The following is a 20,620-nucleotide window of genomic DNA, read 5'->3' as shown; positions in this document are numbered from 1 at the left end:
ATATACACATAACTTTCTGTGCGATCGTGTAGAAACATAGAAAAACGTTTCCTGTGGTCGTGTGATATCTGAGTTATAAGGTCTGACTTCTTTAGTAGGCATTTGTTAGCTTGTTGGTAAGTCATGGATGAGGATTTCGAATTCCCAAATGCTGGCAACATGGAATTGCCTGAGGAGGAAATGGAGAGTTCCAACCTTAAGGTTGGGGAGGAGAAGGAGATTGGGAAAATGGGGCTGAAGAAGAAGCTGCTGAAGGAAGGTGAAGGTTGGGACCGCCCCAACAATGGAGACCAAGTTGAAGTGCATTATACAGGAACCTTGCTTGATGGAACCCAATTTGATTCTAGCCGTGATACCGGTACACCTTTCAAGTTTAACCTTGGCCAAGGTACAGATTGATTCACCAATGATTCACTTCTATCCTCTAATTTTTGTTTTTAAAATTATTAGAGTTTAATTATCTATCTTTGCCATAATCGTGCTAGGTATTATATTTAGAGTGACTGTTAGAGAATAACTTCAATTAATTCAATCACTTTTATCTTCGTCATAATGTTATGAACCAAACCTTTGGTAATGCATGAGAATTAATGTTAAATGCGTTATGATGATAACTATGATAATGAATGCTTTGTGACATGATTAACGCAGGGCAAGTGATCAAGGGATGGGATGAAGGTATTAAAACTATGAAGAAAGGTGAGAATGCCCTTTTCACCATACCCCCAGAATTGGCATATGGAGAGTCTGGATCTCCTCCCACTATTCCCCCCAATGCAACTCTGCAGTTTGATGTGGAATTGTTGTCTTGGACAAGTGTGAAGGACATATGCAAGGATGGAGGAATTTTGAAGAACATAATTACTGAAGGGGAGAAATGGGATTATCCTAAGGATTTGGATGAAGTGTTTGGTATGGGAATCTATCCACTTTTGTCTGAGGTTCACCTTTTTGAGAATTTTGTTGTGCAGTTCTAAAAGTTGCCTAACTTTTTATGCATTCTGCAGTTAAGTATAAAGCTCGGCTTGAAGATGGAACAATCATTTCAAAATCTGATGGGGTGGAGTTCATTGTGGAAGAGGGTCAGTCTCACTCTTTGTCAAATTCAATTTTTTTTCTTGATCATAATGTTGGGTTCTGATGGAAGTAACAATCTAACGACTATTTTCTTACAGGGTATTTCTGTCGTGCCTTGGCTGAGGCTGTGAAAACAATGAGGAAGGGAGAGAAAGTTCTCTTGAATGTGAAGCCACAATGTGAGTTAGAGTTCTATTATCAGCAATATCTGAGTTCCAATTTTGCTGGTGCAAGTTTATTGACAATCAAAGTTTTGCAGATGCATTTGGTGAGAGTGGAAGTCCAGCATCAGGAGAAGAAGGTGGCGTACCTCCAAATGCTTCGCTTCAAGTGGATCTTGAGTTGGTCTCGTGGAAGAACGTGTCTGACATTACTAAAGATAGGAAGGTTCTCAAGAAAACTTTGAAGGAAGGAGAGGGGTATGAACGGCCAAACGATGGAGCTGTAGTTCAAGGTATGGTTTTGTGGGAACGTTACATTTCTGATATAATTTTATAAAATCTTCTCTTCCTTGGTTAAATGTTTTGTATGTTGGATGGGAAATTGAAGATATGCATTTATTCCTTTGCTGCAGTGAAACTGATTGGGAAGCTACAAGATGGAACTGTTTTCACTAAGAAGGGCTATGACGATGAACAGCCTTTCGAGTTCAAAATTGATGAAGGTGACTGAAACAATAATATTAACCTCTTGAATCGCAAGTCCCTTTTTGCTTACATTGATATTTACTAAGCTGTATATTTTGATTGACCATTTAGAGCAAGTAATTGATGGACTTGAAAAAGCTGTGAAGAACATGAAGAAAGGTGAAATTGCATTGTTGATCATACAACCTGACTATGCTTTTGGTCCATCTGGGTCCCCTCAGGAATATGCTATTGTTCCTCCCAATTCAACTGTGTACTATGAAGTTGAGCTGCTTTCCTTTGTAAAGGTGAGAGAGCTATGTCTTCACCATTTTAAAGAATCTTTTAGGTTCGAATATGTTTGAAATATAGACTTTAATTACTGTAAACTGGGGTGCAATGTAGGAGAAGGAATCATGGGATCTGAATACACCAGAGAAGATTGAGGCAGCTGGGAAAAAAAAGGAAGAAGGGAATGCTTTATTTAAGGTTGGCAAATATGAAAGAGCGTCAAAGAGATATGAAAAGGTATCCCTATAAGGGCCAATAGATTTTATTTGTTATGTTACTTGGCTATAGATAGTTATGCTGTGGTAAAAATGAACTTGACAGCTGTTCGTGCTCTGTTGGTGACAGGCCATGAAATTTATTGAATATGATTCTTCCTTCAGCGATGAGGAGAAACAGCAATCCAAGGCATTGAAAATCACATGCAATCTCAACAATGCAGCCTGTAAGCTGAAGCTAAAGGAGTACAAACAGGCAGAGAAGTTGTGTACGAAGGTAATTTTTTTATTCAGCCCAAAGCTGTTTCTTCTTGTTGCATCGATGAATTCAAGAAGATTAAAAAAAAAATGAAAAAGAAAGTGTGAATTGTCAACTGGTGACATCCCTGAGAGTTTCGTTTTGTGACGTAGGCGTTGGAGCTTGATGGTAGAAATGTAAAAGCATTGTACCGGAGGGCACAAGCATATCTTCATCTTGTGGACTTGGATCTAGCTGAGAGGGACATCAAGAAAGCCCTGGAGATTGAGCCAGAAAACAGGTATGTCTTTGTTCCGAGTGTGACCAACTTGAATATGTAGTTATATGCTTAGTTCCAGATACAACACAATAATAGTTGTCCTAATGTATGAAATTTCTTTTTGTATTGACTCTGTTGGATGATATTATCAGGGATGTAAAGATGGAGTACAAAATTTTGAAGCAGAAAGTTAGAGAATTCAACAAGAAGGACGCACAGTTCTATGGCAGCATGTTTGCTAAACTGAATAGACTAGAACGAGCAAGAACAGCAACATCAAAGCAGGAGCCTGTGCCAATGACTATTGACAGTAAAGCTTAATCTGGGAGCTATCTTTGTCTGTGGCCGTTTACGAACTACTAATACGATATTCTAATTAATGTGGCGTCTCCCATAAGTAGCTTTGCTCATGTCTTGTGTGATTTTCATATCTCTCTGCCGTCAGGTGTCGTCTTAAATATATGTACACTGATGATTAATAAGAAATTAAGTAAACCAAGTTTTGGTAAATTTTAAATGTCTCCTTCCCAGAAACACAGAAATTAGAGTTTACTTTTTAAACTTCCAAAATAGTATCAATAGTCCTTTCCTGTACGAAACGTGAAACTCTCGGTGGACGCAATAATCCGTCCTAGCTCGCTACGTATCACTTGTAAATTTAATTGAACATCAACCTTTCGAGCAATTGTTTACAACCTCGTTCTTGTCATCCAAATTGCATAAAACAATCTTCGTAAGAACCAAAGCAGAAGTTGTGAAAAAAGGAATCCGTAATTGACTTTTGCTTCTGTCTCCCTTGGTGATTGTTATCTCCTAACGATGCTCGTAATTTCGAACATTTCGTTTCATATATTTATTTTATTTTCAGAACACGATGATAATAGGTGATTAAAAATGATAGAAAGGAAATTGAAACTTTTTTGTGGTGGAGCTGGTTAATGGGTAGAGTGCAAAGTTAATTGTGTAACATACATACCATCGAGTATGTCCTGCACCTAAATAAATGTTGGGTTTAGTCTGAAATGGAATTTTCAGAGTAAAGAGTATTTTTTATAGTCAAGTTACATAGCATAGGATCTTTGGGCGACTCCAAGCCCTACCGGCCATGTTCATAAACAAATTTACAGCAGAAGCAATATATTTTATTGCATTTGTGATGAAAAACGCATGAGCATAAGTGGTTCAATTATGTGAAACAAGATGAAGCTACGTGAAAATTCTAAAACATTCATTAGCGGAAACAAAAGACTTTTAAGCGTTAATAACAGGATTAAACATCCAATAATACAGCAGCCTCCAAAATAAGATTCTAAAACATACATTACCAGAAACAAAAGACTAAACAGTGTAGTAGTTGGAAGTCTTCCATTTTAAGTGTTAATCTATATAAAACAGGAGTAAACATCCAATAATACAGCAGCCTCCAAAATAAGATAAATATGTCCGTATAAAATAACTAATAGACAAGTCCATGAGGGCTCTCTACCAACATTTGTCTTTATATTTTCAAGCTCTATTTTATACCTGTAGTTTCTGCAAGACCGCAATACAAGTCAACCTCACAATNTTTNATTTTGTTCTTCAACCTCATTGTCGGTATCNTCAAAACTGGTNTCACAATCTTTAATTTTGTTCTTCAACCACGTCGGTATCTTCAAAACTGGTTTCTGTTGAGCTTCATCCACATAATTCCCTGCTGCTCAAATTTTGGAAACCAGGGTAATGGCTACCTCATTCAAGATAGGGATTGCCGTGACTAGCAGAAAAAAAATACAGTTTATAACAGCAGCCTTCTCCAGATTGGTATTAAGGGTAGATGATGTACAACAATACAACAACCCTTTGCCACTCCAACTAACCTATTTATCCTACTAGTCACAGTTTAGTTAGTTACAACTGTACTGTGTTAGCTACAAGTGTATATGATCCCTATTCTTATCTGTACTCTTCTGTCTTTGCACATAAACTTGGGGTCTCATCGCTTCAATACCACCATTTCATCAGTTATAGAAACGGCTTGGAAGGAACATAGAACGCTCAGAAACTCTGTGTGCCCGGAGTCTACAATATCTTTAAGTCCACCTGATAGACTTACACCTTTCAAAGGAAGGTTCGGCAAGAAGAGCAGTCAAAAGGCAAAGGTTGCATAGCAACAGACATGGATCAGGTTCCCCTCATTACTTGGTAAAAGTACTTATCATCGTTGCAGCAAAGACATTTACATCAAAAAACCATTACCAGGTGGATTCGATTTAAATGTTTTAATTATTCTTTGTTCCATCATCAGATTGCTTAACTTACAGTTTCAAAGGAAGTTAGGCAGGAAGAGCAGTCAAAAGGCAAAGTTTGCATTCCAACAATGGCGGGTCACGTCCCCCTCACAACTTGGTAAATGTATCTGAACCAAGAGTTCAACCATCGTTGCCAGTAAAAACATACATGCAGCGTGCATAATAACCATTACCAGGTTGATTAGATTTATAAAACATCTTTTTTCCATCAGCAGAACGCTTCTCAAAGTACACACAAGTATCTCATGGAGTTTTCAATCTCTCTTCTGATCCAACTTCAAGATTCTTCAGGAATGGGATCCCCTTGTTGTTCATTGAAATTAATATTTCTTTAGCTTTGCTTTCCTTTCCAGCAGATCTGTAAAAATGCACAGCTGCACTCATGATAAACCTGTCTCCTTTTGTTGACTCGTGTATACTTTCAAAAAAGTTTATTCCCTCTTCCACATATCCATATTTCAGGTAACCATTTAGCATTGTACGGTAACATACTAGATCAGGAACTAAACCAAAAGTTGATAGCTCCTCATAAACCCTCTTCGCTTCCTCAATCAACCCAGCTTTTGTGAAAGCGTTAAGCAAAATATTAAAATGGACACAAGATGGTGGAATGCCTTTACTCTGCATAGCATGTAAAGTTTCTTCAGCTTTATGATAGTTCCTATTCCTAGTGTACCCTTGGATAAGGGAAAGATAAGTGAAAGAATCAGGCAAACAACCTTGCCTCTGCATGGCCTGGAAAATTTTATCTGTTTGGAGAAGATCTCCGGCACTAGCATATACATTGATCATGATATTGTAACTTATCTGCATTCACAAGCAAAGGCAAGGAATTAGCACTAAACTATATGATGCCTGAAATGCAACATATTCCTTGTTGTACAATGTTGGAAGTATGATAATGCACAACCAATGAACTACAAATAACCATTAACAGCATCTGACTACAATCAACATACAAATTGTGTTAAGAAAACTCACGCACAAAAATATATTCTGCTGTGTATAATGCACTCCTTTCATTGAACACGAGCAAGCTATTTAAAATAGCCGTGTACAGGCATCTAATTCTCTTGGAAAAAAAACTGGAAACACAAGAAAAACAGAACAAAAAAAAAAAACTATACTGAATCACACCAGACTTATATCCTAGCAAAATAAAAACTAAAACGCAAACCAAACTAACCTCCCTACTACTCTACAATTTAAAAAATAAAAATAAAGGAAATTATAAAAACATCCTTTTCTTAATTTAAGTTTATTTAACAAAATTCTCCTATAAATTTAAATTCTTCCTTCATTCATTCTGATCTATTTTCTTAACTCCTAAAATGACACGATAGATAATGGCTTTGTGAATATATAAGCTATTTCTTTCTTGCTTTCTATTTGTTAAGTTCCAAACTTCCTTCATGGATGAAATGAAAACGGATATCAATATGATTGCTCCTCTCGTGGTTGACTTGATTCTTTGTCAACTCGATTGTAAATCTATTGTCTACCCAGATTAGTACCTTTTCTTCTTTCATTATTTCCAGATTCTTTAATAGATTTCTCAGCCATATTGCATGCCGAACACTCCAAGATGCTGCAACATACTCAACCTCATACATGGATAGTGCAACAATAGGTTGTTTCTTTGAGAGCCCAAGTATATGTTGTATTTCCCATAAAGAAGATATTGCCTACTGTGCTCTTTCGATCATCCACATCTCCACACCAATCGTTGTCTGAATACTCACTAAGCTGGTAGTTGTCCGACTTAATATACCATAATCCAAAAGACATTGTTCCCTTTACATACCTTAGTATCTGCTTCAGTGCTTTCCAATGAGAATACCTTAGCTCCTCCATAAAACGGCTTGTGACTCCCACACTAAGCATAAGGTCTGGCCTTGTGTTTATTAAGTACTTGAGACTCCCAATCAAGCTATGATACTTACTTGCATCAACACCATCCCATTCTCCATTTTCTGATAGCTTCGTGTCAGGTTCCATTGGAATGGAAACTAGATTGCACTTTACCATCTTTGACTTTTTCAATATATCTTTAGCATACTTCTTTTGAGACACAAAAATCCCTTCTGAGCTTTGGTTCACCTCCAGACCCAGAAAATATCTCATGATGCCAAGATCGGTCATTTTGAACTCTCTCTCCATCACTTCTTTAAATTCTTCAACTAGCTCGACTTTACTTCTCATGAAAATGAAATCATCCACATATAAAGCAACAAATAATATACTTGTTTTGTGCTTCTTTAGGTATAGAACATGTTCATACAGACATTGCTCAAAACCATTTTTCTTGAAATAGGTATAAATTCTTTCATTCCAGGTTCGAGGAACTTGCTTTAGACCATACAACACCTTCTTCAGCTTCAACACCTTTTTTTCTTCACCTCTTCTCATGTAACCAAGAGGTTGTTCTATATAGACTTTCTCCTCAAGAAAACATTAAGAAAAGCAAACTTTACATCCATCTATTGAATCTTCCACCCTTGTTAAGCTGCTAGTGAAAATAGTAGTCAAATTGTCTCATTCTAGTCACTAGAGCGAATACATCATCATAGTCAATTCCCTTTCCCTTTTGTTGTTTGTAGCCTTTCATCTCAAGTCGTGCTTTGTAGCACACCTCTCCTTTTGCATTGTTTTTCTTATTGTATACCACTACATACCAATTGGTCGGGCTCCTTTAGGTAAATCTATCAGCTCCCAAGTTTCATTGTTTTTAATTTAGTTGATTTCCTCATCCATAGCTTTCTTCTATCTTTCATCACGCATGACTTCTTCAAATTTTACATCTACACATGTTAACAGGCATGCTATATGTACCTCATCAATGGATTTATCCGAGCTCTTGCTACTCATATCTTGCTTCAAGCACCTTTTTTGCAAGATCTTCACCTCCAGTTCATACAACCGATTTTTATTCACTTTTACCTGGGCTACTAGACAACCATGCTTATCTTTTAAATACAATATGTTAGGTTCCTGGGTTTGGAACCTAACAAGAACTCACTCAAAAGATAGAATCAGAAAGAAGGAATGGGTTTTTTGTATTATTCACAGTAAAAGAAACCTTTTCACAAGGAATGAGTTGGGAGCATAAGCTCCCTGGCTGAGGGCATAACACCTCTCTACAAGCGAAAAATGTCTGACTTTACACAAAGTATATTTGATATTCCCTACAGTGTTACAGGAGCAATATTTATTGCAGCTCTGACCCTTGACCATTCGGTCCTGAATCCACACACCCTTGACTGTTCGGTCCTGCACAACACACCCTTAACACCGTTAGGTCCTATACAACACCCCTTGACCGATCGGTCTTAAACCCAAACTATCTTATCATCCTGGATCCTAACATTACACCCCCCTGCCGACCTTGTCCTCAAGGTTGGAAATGGGAACCCCTGTCTATGCCCTTCAATTCAAGTTAGCCGGCTTGGGTAATGTCAAAACCTCCTCTTCATCGGCTCCCTCCTTGTCCTCCGCCAATAATACCACCCTCAAACTCCTCTCTGGACAATGGTGATCAGAACTGAACAGTCCATCACATCAAAAACATCTCCCCTCTTCCTTTCTCTTTAGGAACTCAGGACGGGGCAGGTTCCTCACCGTTCAACTTTGGTTGTCGCTTCCTCCAATACCGTTCAGTCTGCCCATACCGTTAGGTCGAGTGTTGACATTCGGTCCTTCTCTTCTCACCGATGCTATGCTTTCTACCCCGCTCGGTCGACTAGGATTAGGGTGACTGTTCTGGTTTCTTGTCACTGCCCCGACCGCTCGCTCCCATGATTACAAATTCTTGGTCGCATTCCGACTTCCCCCTCTTGCTCGAAGCGCAGCGTCCTCCATGTCTCTCGCGATTCTCATTGCCACCATCAGCTCCTGAGGATCGAGAATTCAAACCTGCCCTTTAATGTCCTCGCGCAGTCCGGCGAGGAAATAGCCCAGCACCTGCTCCTATGACATGCCTTGGGCTTGCCCGACTAATATCTCGAATTCGCGAATGTACTCATCCACGGTTCCCTCATGTCGCAGCATCACCAGTCATTCAAACACCGATCCCTAAAACCCACCTCCAAACCGACCGATCATGGCTGCCTTAAGGCCCTCCCAAGAACGATTCTTGGCCTTTTCTTTCCAGAACGTGAACCAGCAGGTTGCGCTACCCTCTATGCTTATGTATGCGAGATCGACCTTCTCTTCCTCCACCACTCTCTGAATATCAAAGAACCTTTCTGCCCAATTGATCCAACTGAGTGGATCCACCCCTTCGAACGTGGGTAAGTCCACCCTTTTTCGCCATTGATTATGACCCTCTTAGCGATTCCCGATCCATCTTCCTTCTTCCTCATCTCGCCGCCACTAATTCTCATTATTTGTTGCATGTCTCGTCGGCGGTAGATTCTGCCTTCATTCCCTCTATAGTGATCTCGATAGCCTCCAACCTCCCTTCCGTGCTTCTTTCCATTCTCGATTTCGTGCTCAATTTGGGATTCGGCAGTTTTCTTGGCAACGTCTTGTCCCTTCTTGATTTTTTGACTCTTTTCTCTTAAGGGTATTCGGCAGCGCTCCTAATGATACAACAATTTCTTGTTCATCTGATAGCTTCTAGAAATGGTAGGTCTCCTGTTTCCGGTAGCCTCTCGAAACGGCAGGTCGAACCAATTTGTTAAGTTCCTGGGTTTGGAACCTAACAAGAACTCACTCAAAAGATAGAAACAAAAAGAAGGAATAGGTTTTCTGTATAATTCAAAGTTAAAGAAAACTTTTTACAAGGAATGAGTTGGGAGCATAACCTCCCTAGCTGAGGGCATAACCCCTCTCACAAGCTAAAAACGTCTGACTTTACATAGTATATTCGATATCCCCTACAGTGTTACAGGAGCTCTATTTATAGCAGCTCTGACCCACTCCCCTATTAGAACAGAAACCTTTACCCCCTAACCGTTCGGTCCTGAACCCACACACCCTTGATCGTTCAGTCTTACACAACACACCCTTAACACCGTTCAGTCCTGTACACACCCTTGATTGATCGATCCTAACACAATACCTGGTCCTTCATGAAAACTGAATTACCTTTTTCAATTACCTGACTCATGCTTAAAATATTTCTCTTCAGCGCTATCTAAATACCGTACTGTGTTGGTAGAAATCTCCTCAGCCTTTGATTTCAAGCCTGGTCCAACATCTAAGTTCTCCACCTTTGACTCTGAGATCTTTGACTTCAACAGAATCTCCATCTCTTCTTCATCTTCTTCTTCCGTATGAAGGTTTCTCTCACTTTTCTTCTTAGCTCAAAAAAATTTAGCAATGTGATCGGACTTACAACAATTGACGCACTTCCTCGATTTGCATCCGTTTGCACAGTGGCCATGATTGTCACACTTAAAACACTCAACTCCTAACCGTTCTCATCGGCCTTTCCCTTGTCCTCAGCGACACCAATTCTGCTAACCTGTTTGCTCTTCATTGTCATCCTCAAAATTACCTCGCCCATGTCCACCTCATCCTTTGCCTCCAGGACCTTGGCTCCAAGTATTCCAAGTTTCATTCGAGTCAAACTGTGCTTGTAATGCTTGATCTTCGGGTTCCTTTTTTTCTTTTTCTTCCTTATTTTGTGAGCCTTTAATGAACCAGCTATCCCCTCCATAGTTAGAGTTGATAGATCCTTTGTCTCTTCAATAGTGACCATGATACTTTCAAAATCATCTATCAAATTTCTCAAGATCTTTCTTGCAACCTGATTAGGAGGCACCTCTTCTCAGTTTATTGTACCCATCCTCCACTATGTGTCATACATCTTGGGATCCTAGAAGAACCTTCATCTGCAAAGACCAATTGTTGCAATGGATCTTTTTTGACAACTGTAACACACTCATTCTGTTGACTACCTTTGCCATCTCTGGCACAAAAACTTAAGCACTCACGTTTTCTCTCACGTGTTTGACTCTCCTCTCTCTACTCAGAGAATAAAGCTCTGATACCACTTTGTTAAGAAAACTCACGCACAAAAATATATTCTACTATGTATAATGCGCTCCTTTCATTGAACACGAGCAAGCTATTTAAAATATCCATGTACGTGCATCTTGGGATCCTAGAAGAATCCATCCTCCACTGTGTCATACATCTTGGGATCCTAGAAGAACCTTCATCTGCAAAGACCAATTGTTGTAATGGATCTTTTCTGACAACTATAACACACTCATTCTGATGACTATCTTTGCCATCTCTCGCACAAAAAACTTAAACACTCACTTTTTCCCTCACGTGTTTGACCCTCCTCTCTTTTTTTTCTCTCTCTACTCAAAGCATAAAGCTTTGATACCACTTTGTTAAGAAAACTCACACAAAAATATATTCTACTATGTATAATGTGCTCCTTTCATTGAACACGAGCAAGCTATTTAAAATATCCATGTACATGCATCTAAATCTCTTAGAATAAAAACTAGAAACACAACAAAAACAGAATGAGCTAAAAAAAGAAAAACTATACTGGAATCAATCCAGACTTGTATCCTAGCAAAATAAAAACTAAAACGCAAACCAAACTAAACTCCCTTTGACTCTACAATTTATAAAATAAAAACAAAGGAAATTCAAAAACACCCCTGGAGTTTCTTTCGAGCAAAATATGATTTATTTAGCAAAACTATCACTAACAAAAAGTAGAAAATGGACAAGGACGGGAAGATTTTGGGATGAAAATCTGGTGAAAATATCAAATTTACCTTTCCAGGCTTGATACCTTCTTTATGCATTTTACTGAACAACTGGGAAGCTTCAAAAATCATACCTACAAAATTAAATAATTACAATTGCAAAACCCTAGGAAATAGAATTGAAAATAAGACTTATTATTATTCTCAATCATGAAAAATACATTGTCACATCCTCTATTTGTAATAATCTAGTCCTAAAAAGGGAAATAGGGAAACTAGGAAAACTAGGAAAAAATAAAATAAAATAAAAGATTACTTATCTATTTCCTCTAATTAGGAAGATTCTAAAGATATTATCTCAAATTACAACAAATACCAAACATGAAAAATTAAACAAAATAATAATCATACAAATGTTAGAATACTGAAGTGTTAATCTTAATCTCATCATGTTTGAGCTCTCCATTTCATTTTGAATCATACATTCATATCAGATAATACTAGTGAAGATGAATTATGGACATGAATTCCAGCCATACACAACGTTGCATTCATAATTATCAGAATTCATCTAGGTTCAGGTAAAAAGGTCAAATACCAGCTTTCCCATAATAGCCTATCAAATTCATGTATGTTTTTTCATCCAGCGGGACATCAAATGAGCTAGCTTTGTTGAACATCTCTACTGCTCTATCCAACTTCTGATCTTGTCCATAGACACTGTTCATCAGTTTAACATTACGTCAAAAAACCAGTATACCCAAGATATGAAACTTCCAATTCGAAAACAGCCTATCAAAACTATAACCTTATCATTGTGTTGAATGTTTCAATTGATGGAGCAACACCAGAGGAATTCATGCGGTCAAAAATACTGGATGCAAATTGCAATTTGCCTGCAACACCGAAAAAATAAACATATAAATAAGCAAGGCCCCAGTTTCATTTACCTCTCCTATTCATGCAGGATGCTTGATATCAACCTGCTTCAAGCATGGCCTTGATAAAGGTGTTGTAAGCCACAGTGTCGAGCTCCAGGTTGTCTTTAAGACTGCTGTAGATAAAATTCTCAGCCTCCAGATGTTTTCCTGGAAAAGAACTAGGCATTAAATTATCTACCAAATGCCAAATAACAAAAAGTGCGTCACTTCGACATTTTCAGAAAATAACAGGTATGTATGACTTTTAACAATTCCATGTGATAATAGACATCTTAAAAATAAAATCTAATTCTCATGCACTAAATGCAACAGGAAGCCAGCATCTCCTTAAATGCAGTAAATTACTGTAGGAATTGCTGAAAGGAAGTCAATTAAATTTGAAAACACAACTTCAGTAAACAAGGGAAGCAATATTTAATATTTGTGGATAAAAGAAGAAATTCACAGTGCACTTGATTTGAGGAAAATGAAGTGGAAAAACGCTTTCCTACAACTTTTATCTCTTGTCCAATATTGGGGAGATGTGCAGAGAAGGGCAAAGTGATCTAAAATTTTGGAATGTGCTGCAAAACCTGTCCTTGAGATTTTAGTTAACCTCCTTTCTTCTCTAATATTGCTATCAATTTCTGTCCCATCCACTCATACCCCCTGTTCCTATCCCCTCCTTTGAAACAAAGGAATTGTAAGATAAAAGGATAAGAGCGATAAGAAAATAAGACTGCAAACAAAAACTCAACCAAAAGAAAAATTAAAAAAAAATTAATGGAAGAAAGCTAGCTACCTGGTCCTTAAACATATTTACAAGTAAAGCCCCTTTAAAAATACCATGATCCATAATTGGATGAAACCAAAATGATCACTCACTAAGCTTTTCCTGATGAAACATCAACTAAGTTCAAATCAAATGCATCAAACAATAGCACAAGCATCAGATCACCAAAAAGCTTCTCGGTTCTACCAGATCCCGCAAAACTGATCATACTGGTCCAAGAACCCAGGACATAACCAAAACACTCAGAAGACGATAACCAAATGATTTCCATCAAGAAGCAGATACACAGGACAGTGCAAAAACATAATGACTGAGCTTGCATCATAACAGACATATTAGACAAAATAGTCTCATGCACCCTACAACATGTCACTAATTTTAATTTTATTAAGCTTGCCTGTCCAAATAAAGGAATTTTTCCTGGAGGGGATGAGTGCATGATTGAAAATAATTAGAATTAGTTATTAGAGAATAAAAATACTTTGAAATTTGTAGACTAGAATTTACTTACTGTATGTTTCTTCTATTTGCAATCAAAGATTGTATTTTCTTATATTTGCAATTGTAGTTTGGCTGAAATTGAACTTCAATTGATAACTCAATCAATCCGTTCAAAGTCCAAGCCAAAGAGATGGAAGAGAAGAGTCCAAAAAAGCATGGTTTCTCAAGGAGCACAGAAAGGGTGAACAAGAAAGATCAAACTTCCTATCTCAACCAAATAGAGGAATATTCTAGATCTAGGATTTGAATTTAAATTTTGAATTTCCCTCTTCATTTGAATTTGAATTTTGACACCTGTGGCTAATATAATCTTGCTTCTTTCTAAAACAATAGAGCATATGTATTTTAGGAAACTAATTATCTTTCGTTTGAGTCTTATCATGAGATCCTTGGAATTCAAGTGGTGAATCTCCCTTGTACTTATAGAGTTAATGTCAAGTGGAGTGTTCTTCTTTTCTACTTGTCCTCCATCTTTTCTATTTCCTTTTGTTACATTCATGTTTTAATTGTTTTTATGCTTTTATATTCTCACCACTTATGCTCTTGATTTTGGTTCATATGTTCAACTTGAAAAAGAGAATGATTTTATTATTTTCATTCATGACAATTACATTCTCCTTACCTCTATTTGTAGCAATCTAATCTTCTAAAAAAAAGGAAATAAGGAAACAATGTACTAAAAAATAATCTAGAAGATCATACACCTATTTTCTCTAATTAGAAAGATTCTATAGATATTTTCTCTAATTACAAAAGTTTTTATCATGATCTAAATTCATTCCACGTTCTTGTGTTGCTTGAATATATGGATTAAAGCCTCTCATGACTACTTCATGTTTTAAGTCAACGATGAGATTCACTCTATGGTATGAAAGCTCCCAAGCATATTCATCCTCTATCATTTGGTTTCAAATCATGCAGGCCATGCCTTATGCCAACTCTATCAGTTTCACACAAAGTTTAGATGAGTATTTTAAAGACATGGAAACTACCATGTTCAAAGCTCTATCCAAAATCACTACAGTATTTTACAGCACTTTGCTAACATACGAATTACAGATTGTAAAACAATTATTTTGTTCCATGAATCTGGTTGATTCATGGGTCACACTCAAGTTAATTTACTTTTGAAGGGCCATACCTCCATTGGTCAAAGAATTTACAGCAATGCTCATTCCAACAGCGCCTAGATCATGTCCTTCCTCGGTCACTTGCTTGTATAGCAAATATGCTTTCTCTTGTTTACCACATTTAGCATATGCATTGATCATAGAGTTATACAGCAGTTTACTAGATGTGGAGGGATTTACATATTCNGCAAANATATCTTCAGCTTGTTTCAGCATTTGTCGTTTGCCATAATGGCTAATTAGAGATGCTACAGTGGCTTCTTCCATTCTGCAGCGAAGCTTAATCAATTGATCATTAAGCAATTCTGCTTTACTGATTTCTCCTNGAAAAAGAAAACTTTATGTTGGAAATGGAAATTTCAAAAAANNNATCANAGAATGTGGTATACGATCAATTTTACATAGACATACCTTCTTTACACAAATTGATGATGAGTTGACTAACAACTTTTGATCCCCCAGCAGCATAACCCAACAACAGTTTTAGTAATAATTTTGTNCCGCTGAAGTTGTCATTTTTCAGAAATAAACTGAGCATCAGCCCAAGAGCTGTGNCATCAANTTTGTCAATGGGCTCAATGGCCACAAGTTCATCATTAGATTGTGCATCCCCCTTATCTTCACAGAGAATCCAATAAAATGTCTTAAAGAATTTATCACTTTGAAAAGATTCATTCTCAACCATCTGATTTGTCAACTGCTCAGCTTCAGGCAGCATGCCCTCCTTACAGTAAACCTTCATAACTGTTCTATAAAGCTCCTTGTCAAAAACCATTCCATCCTCCCTTATTTGGATAATGAACTCCTTCGCCTTATTCATCAAATTAAGACCCACATACAAACTGAGCATATCATTACAGGAACCAGCATCAGGTCGACCTGTTTTGGAGAGAGCTAGAAATGTTCCTTCAGCAGATACTACATCTTCTTTCATCACATAGCACTGCAGCAGCACAATATATGCAAATCGAGAGAACCATATGTTGCTAGACTTCATGAGTTCAATAACTTGTAAGGCTTTGTCTACATTTCCTGAAGTAAGATGGACTTGAGCCATTGCCAAATATGTTTTCTCACTGGTGAGTTGACCACGCTGATTTGTCTCTTCAAATGCTTTGTGAGCATCCTCATATAGGCCAAGTTTTCCATAAATTCTTATAAGTAAACCATATATGACTTCATCAGCAGGAATTTTGTTGCTTACCATTTGTGAAAAAATGGACAGGGCTCTAGGGTAGTCCTCATATTTGTAATATAAAGATAAAAGTGAAGCACAAGTGTATTGACTAGGAATTATCCCTCGAAAAATCATATCCTCATATAGTCTTTGCACTTCATCTCTGTTGCCACTTTTAGCACTTAAATTTATAAGCAGATTATATGTTACCTCCTCAGGAACAACTCCATTACTCCTCATCTCATCAAAAGTNTTGAAAGCATCTTCATACAGCCCTTCTTTGACAAGTGAGCTGATGGATACTGTATAAGTAAAACTATTAGGTATCACCCCTTTTTCCAACATATCCTTCCACATCTGTACAACCTCTCTATGGAGTGATTTCTTTTGCAAAGAAGACATCATAAAGTTGAAGACAGCAACAGATAGAATTGTTCCCCTTTCTTTTACAGCAGAATAAAAAGACAGCATAGCCCTGTGGCGTCCCCATCTGGCATACGAACAAAGCATTGTACCACAAGCAATTTCATCTGGCTCACAATCCATATCGAGCATCTCCAAGAAGATCTCTTCTGCCAGTTTCAGCTTTCCAACTTGCCCATATAAGCGCAATACTATTGTGTAGACAACTACACTTGGTCTGTAGCTCAGCTGTTGAGGCACCAAACTATCAATTCACTATATCAATCTCTAAAGTTTGGAGGAAAACAATATAAAATGAAACAATATTTTATTACACTCTTTATCCTGTACTATATTATGATTTTTCGAATTTAGTCCCCAATTGTTTTTTCTGTCAGGTTTGGTTCTAACTTTTTAATCATGTAATTTATAACTTGCATCCAATTATTAATGGAAAAGCAGATGTGTAAGTAGAGCGATGAGGTGGATGTGCCTTACACTGTCTCATTTTGAACTGTTTCTATTCCCATAAGAAGAGGTGAGCATCCCATATTTCAACAAGATGGAATTTATTATTTACAATAATAACAACCTATTCACTCTGCATTCTTCTATATTTCTTTTTTACTTAAATTTTCAATTTTTTAATAAAACAAATTTAAACTCTTTTCTAAAATTATTAACTCCCAACCAAGCATATCTATAGGAATTACATTTTTAAGCATAACATCCGAAGGGGTATGGTTAGGGAATACAAAATCGGGCATTGTTATTACATTACGGTTTACACTTTCAGTATATAGCCTATTTTCTCCAATTTATTAGTAAACAAAGAGAAGGAGGAACCTGCAATTTCATCCAAGAAAAGAAGTCTCTGACTTGCCTCCACCCCTTTTGCTCCTTGAGCACGACGCACATCTCCTTGAAGCTGAGTTTTCCGACAAAGGAAGCCATTTCCATCCTCATGTCGTAGTCGCCGTCAACTTTCTGGGAGAGAGAGCGCACTTTCTTTATTGCGGCCACGACGTGCTTGCCATAGAGGTGACCATTGCGGTCATCTTGCAAGTACAGGAGCATCTGCTCGGGGGTTCTCTTTATCCACCTCGGCGTCTGCGCCAGTGGGCCCTGGTTCCGCCGCAGAATGCTCTGGTAGGCCGCCTTCTTCTTTATGATGCGCCGCGCGTTGTCGTCGGAAAGAGGCGTCTTCGGGTTCCTCGTTCGCGGCTTCGGCCGCGTGGGGTCGCCGAAACTCGGAGACCACGGGTCGCGCTGGATGGAGCAGCGAATGAGAAGAGGAGGGGGTCTCTTTTTCTTTTTCTTTTCCATAAGGGAATGGGGTTTTGAAGGTAGAGTCAAGTAGAGGAAAGGGGATTTCAAACACTCCATCAATGTGCAGCTGCTCCCTCAAACACTTAACCTGGCATTAAATTCTGGATAAACACGCGCGCACGCTCACGTATCCATTATGAATTTCATATTATCTTACAAAAATTTATTAAAATTAATAATAATTACAAAGTTAACAAATTTATCATATTTTAATATATCTTAAAATTAAAAAATTATTTTAATTGAGGTATATCTATTAATTGTGAAAGAGAACTCAATTTTAAATATAATATTATTTATTAAAATATTAAACAACACTAAATTTAAAAGTTATACCAATTTAATCTAAAGGTGTTAAGAGTTGGTGCATATGGTTTAAATGGTTTAAGAAAGGGAGATCAACGAAGGTCTTGTGTCTTTTTGCACGTAGTATAATCTAAAATAAAAGAGTGTTCACTTGATAACTCAATTTTTATATTTTCATATTGAAGTTTATTATATTCCTTTAATATCTTTATTTCTTTTATCTTTCAAATTTAACATAGATTTGTGTATCATAGGAAGTTTTGTGATTTACACCTGTCATGTATGCTGTTAAGCGGCTGAGTTCGAACATGTTATTAAGCTGTCAAGTTTAGGATGTCATGCTACTAAGCTATCATTATCAGTCTGTCAGGTTGACCTAAAGTTGGTGAAGAAGGTTGGCCTTGAAAATTTCATTGAATTATAAAGAAGCCAAATAAAGTCTAAGAAGGATGAGGCGGCAAGTCTGTATAAGGAGGTAAGATAGAAGTTGTCGATCAAATACTTGGAGTTGATGCATATTTTAAGTTGTGTTACTTTGTTGTTCTTTAAGCTTGAGTAACCAGGAAAAGCTTTACTATAAGAGGAGAAGCTCTATGATGAGTCAATATTTTCTTGACTTCACTTAGTTTATTGTGTTAGAATTAATCAAGGAATTGTGCTTAAATGTCCGATATTTTCCCGTTTCTGCTAATTGTACTTAATTTGATAAGAAATTCTTATTTTAATTAATTTGAATTATCTGAGTTAATTATTTGTATTATTAATTGCAAGGGAAATTTTGGAAATACAATTTGGGACATTTGGAGGTTAAATGAGAAATGGAAATTGGTACCAAAAAGGTGGAGGTTTATCTTTAATGTGCAACACAAGATTTTATTTTGGAGAATGCACTCGATTTTTGTTTAGAAGCAGCAACCACATGGTGTCATGGCTGGATTCACTTTGGGCTATGAGAAAGGGGTGCTTCATTATTTTAAAAAGAGGACATCTAGCATTATTCTAGGCGCATGGACTAATTTATTTTGGAGGAGACATTGAAACACACATGTCATATCTAGCGCCGTGACACGCTAAGAAAATACAATGCTTATTTATTGGCAGCATGTGGTGTCTCATTTAAATGCCACACGGCCCACAAATGTAAATGGTTTTTTGGTTTCTTTATTGGAAAAAAAGGGCATGGCACATTGAAGGAGAATAACAAGAAGCATTTCGAAAAGTAGCACAACGGCCCAAAGGGGATTGGAAGCAAGCTATTGGCTGGCCAACCTCAATTAAAAATAAAAGATACTGCCTCCCAGTTGCACTCCTCATTACACGGCCCAAAAGCATAAAGAAAAGCACTCACGGCCTACACTCATTTGCAATGGAGAAAAGAAGAACACACGCTGCATAACGGCCCAACAACCAATTCCTTTCACGGTCCAGCAAGTTAGAGCAATGCACACCTGATCCAGCATCCAAAAGCTTGGCTTGGGCAGCAACATAAAGGTCCAGCAAGTGATGATGCATCTAACTTAGGCAGCACATCACATGTCCAGTCTTCACGAAAATTTGAGCAGCTGACAGCAAGAAAAACACATGGTCTCACCACTTGGAAGGTTTTGCTTTCACAGCCTATGAGCACGAATGTGGGTTGCTGGCTGAAGCAATAATAACACACAACACCCATGTCCAAAAAGAAAAGAGCACATCATACGTCCAAGAAGAAGTGCAACACCACCTCCTACAACTTCGGCCCACGACACAATAGCTTTGAAGGAGGTGCAGATGGTGATTCCAGCGTTGAAGAAATGGCAGGAAGCGGCCCACATTTTTTACGCTGGCAGCAGCAACTGAGGAGGCAGCATGGGCCATGGAGTGGTGCATTATTTTTAGGTTGGAGGATTCATTTTAAAAGCATCATCCAAAGCCGCCAGAGAATTCTTCTTTTGGGGGAGAGACGCTGCAGCACGAGGCAGCGCATTTTCATTTTGAAGCAGGCAGCTCATTTTTCATTTGAAGGAAGCGAGATGGACGGTGATGTCCAGTAGGATGCATATGCGCTGATTTCATTTCCGCCACTCAATGGATTTATTATTGGGATAATGATACTTTGACACCTACATTTGACAAATTTTTGACATCGAACACATGTCATTCTTCTATTGGTCCATGTAGAAAATGTTTTAAAAAATTGAAAATGAGGTGGAAATTGAAAGAACGAAGGGTTTTGCTTTTTCGAGGCATTCATTTGAAGGTTTGAAAGAAGAGAATGTGACTTGCAAAAGAGCATTCTAGAGAATCCTCCTTCCTTTCACCCACCCACTCGCATCATTCTCCCCCACAAGCGTGGTCGCGGTGTTTGAAGTTCGCCGGAGTGCTGCC

General features: G+C 37.8%; 2 protein-coding genes across 4 annotated transcripts; one reads left to right on the top strand and one right to left on the bottom strand.

Annotated features, from left to right (window-relative positions):
* Positions 1-24: 24 nt before the first annotated feature.
* LOC106766820 (70 kDa peptidyl-prolyl isomerase) lies at positions 25-3,244 on the top strand. Its single transcript, XM_014651582.2, has 11 exons — positions 25-388; positions 652-912; positions 1,008-1,082; positions 1,176-1,256; positions 1,337-1,531; positions 1,652-1,741; positions 1,836-2,011; positions 2,109-2,231; positions 2,340-2,486; positions 2,621-2,748; positions 2,880-3,244. The coding sequence occupies exons 1-11, from the start codon at positions 124-126 to the stop codon at positions 3,046-3,048; spliced, it is 1,710 nt and encodes a 569-aa protein (XP_014507068.1). The 5' UTR covers positions 25-123; the 3' UTR covers positions 3,049-3,244.
* A 690-nt stretch (positions 3,245-3,934) lies between these two features.
* On the bottom strand, positions 3,935-18,057 carry LOC106768537 (pentatricopeptide repeat-containing protein At5g27270). Of its 3 annotated transcripts, XM_014653742.2 has the most exons (9): positions 17,465-18,057; positions 15,451-16,867; positions 15,051-15,362; positions 12,679-12,783; positions 12,504-12,591; positions 12,294-12,415; positions 11,765-11,829; positions 5,738-5,825; positions 5,500-5,639 (listed from the first exon to the last, which is right to left on the bottom strand). In XM_014653742.2, the coding sequence occupies exons 1-9, from the start codon at positions 18,002-18,004 to the stop codon at positions 5,635-5,637; spliced, it is 2,742 nt and encodes a 913-aa protein (XP_014509228.1). In that variant the 5' UTR covers positions 18,005-18,057; the 3' UTR covers positions 5,500-5,634. The 3 variants fall into 3 exon arrangements, with proteins under 3 accessions (XP_014509227.1, XP_022638940.1, XP_014509228.1); XM_014653741.2 differs by having other exon boundaries at positions 3,935-5,825; XM_022783219.1 differs by having other exon boundaries at positions 3,935-5,825; positions 15,451-16,883; positions 17,465-17,592.
* Between the last annotated feature and the right edge of the window lie 2,563 nt (positions 18,058-20,620).

Source organism: Vigna radiata, chromosome 7, assembly GCF_000741045.1.
Source record: "Vigna radiata var. radiata cultivar VC1973A chromosome 7, Vradiata_ver6, whole genome shotgun sequence".
Taxonomy (NCBI): Eukaryota; Viridiplantae; Streptophyta; class Magnoliopsida; order Fabales; family Fabaceae; genus Vigna; species Vigna radiata.
The sequence above is the reverse complement of the archived record's forward strand: the minus strand, read 5'-3'. Positions and strand labels throughout refer to the sequence as shown.

What these genes read in the sequence shown, in the direction of transcription:
- LOC106766820 (XM_014651582.2), top strand. Translation starts at nt 124, where the DNA reads ATGGATGAGGATTTCGAATTCCCAAATGCTGGCAACATGGAATTGCCT. An exon ending in CGAGTTCAAAATTGATGAAG is followed by an intron (nt 1,742 to 1,835) that starts GTGACTGAAACA and finishes TTGACCATTTAG; the next exon opens with AGCAAGTAATTGATGGACTT. An exon ending in AGCTGCTTTCCTTTGTAAAG is followed by an intron (nt 2,012 to 2,108) that starts GTGAGAGAGCTA and finishes GGTGCAATGTAG; the next exon opens with GAGAAGGAATCATGGGATCT.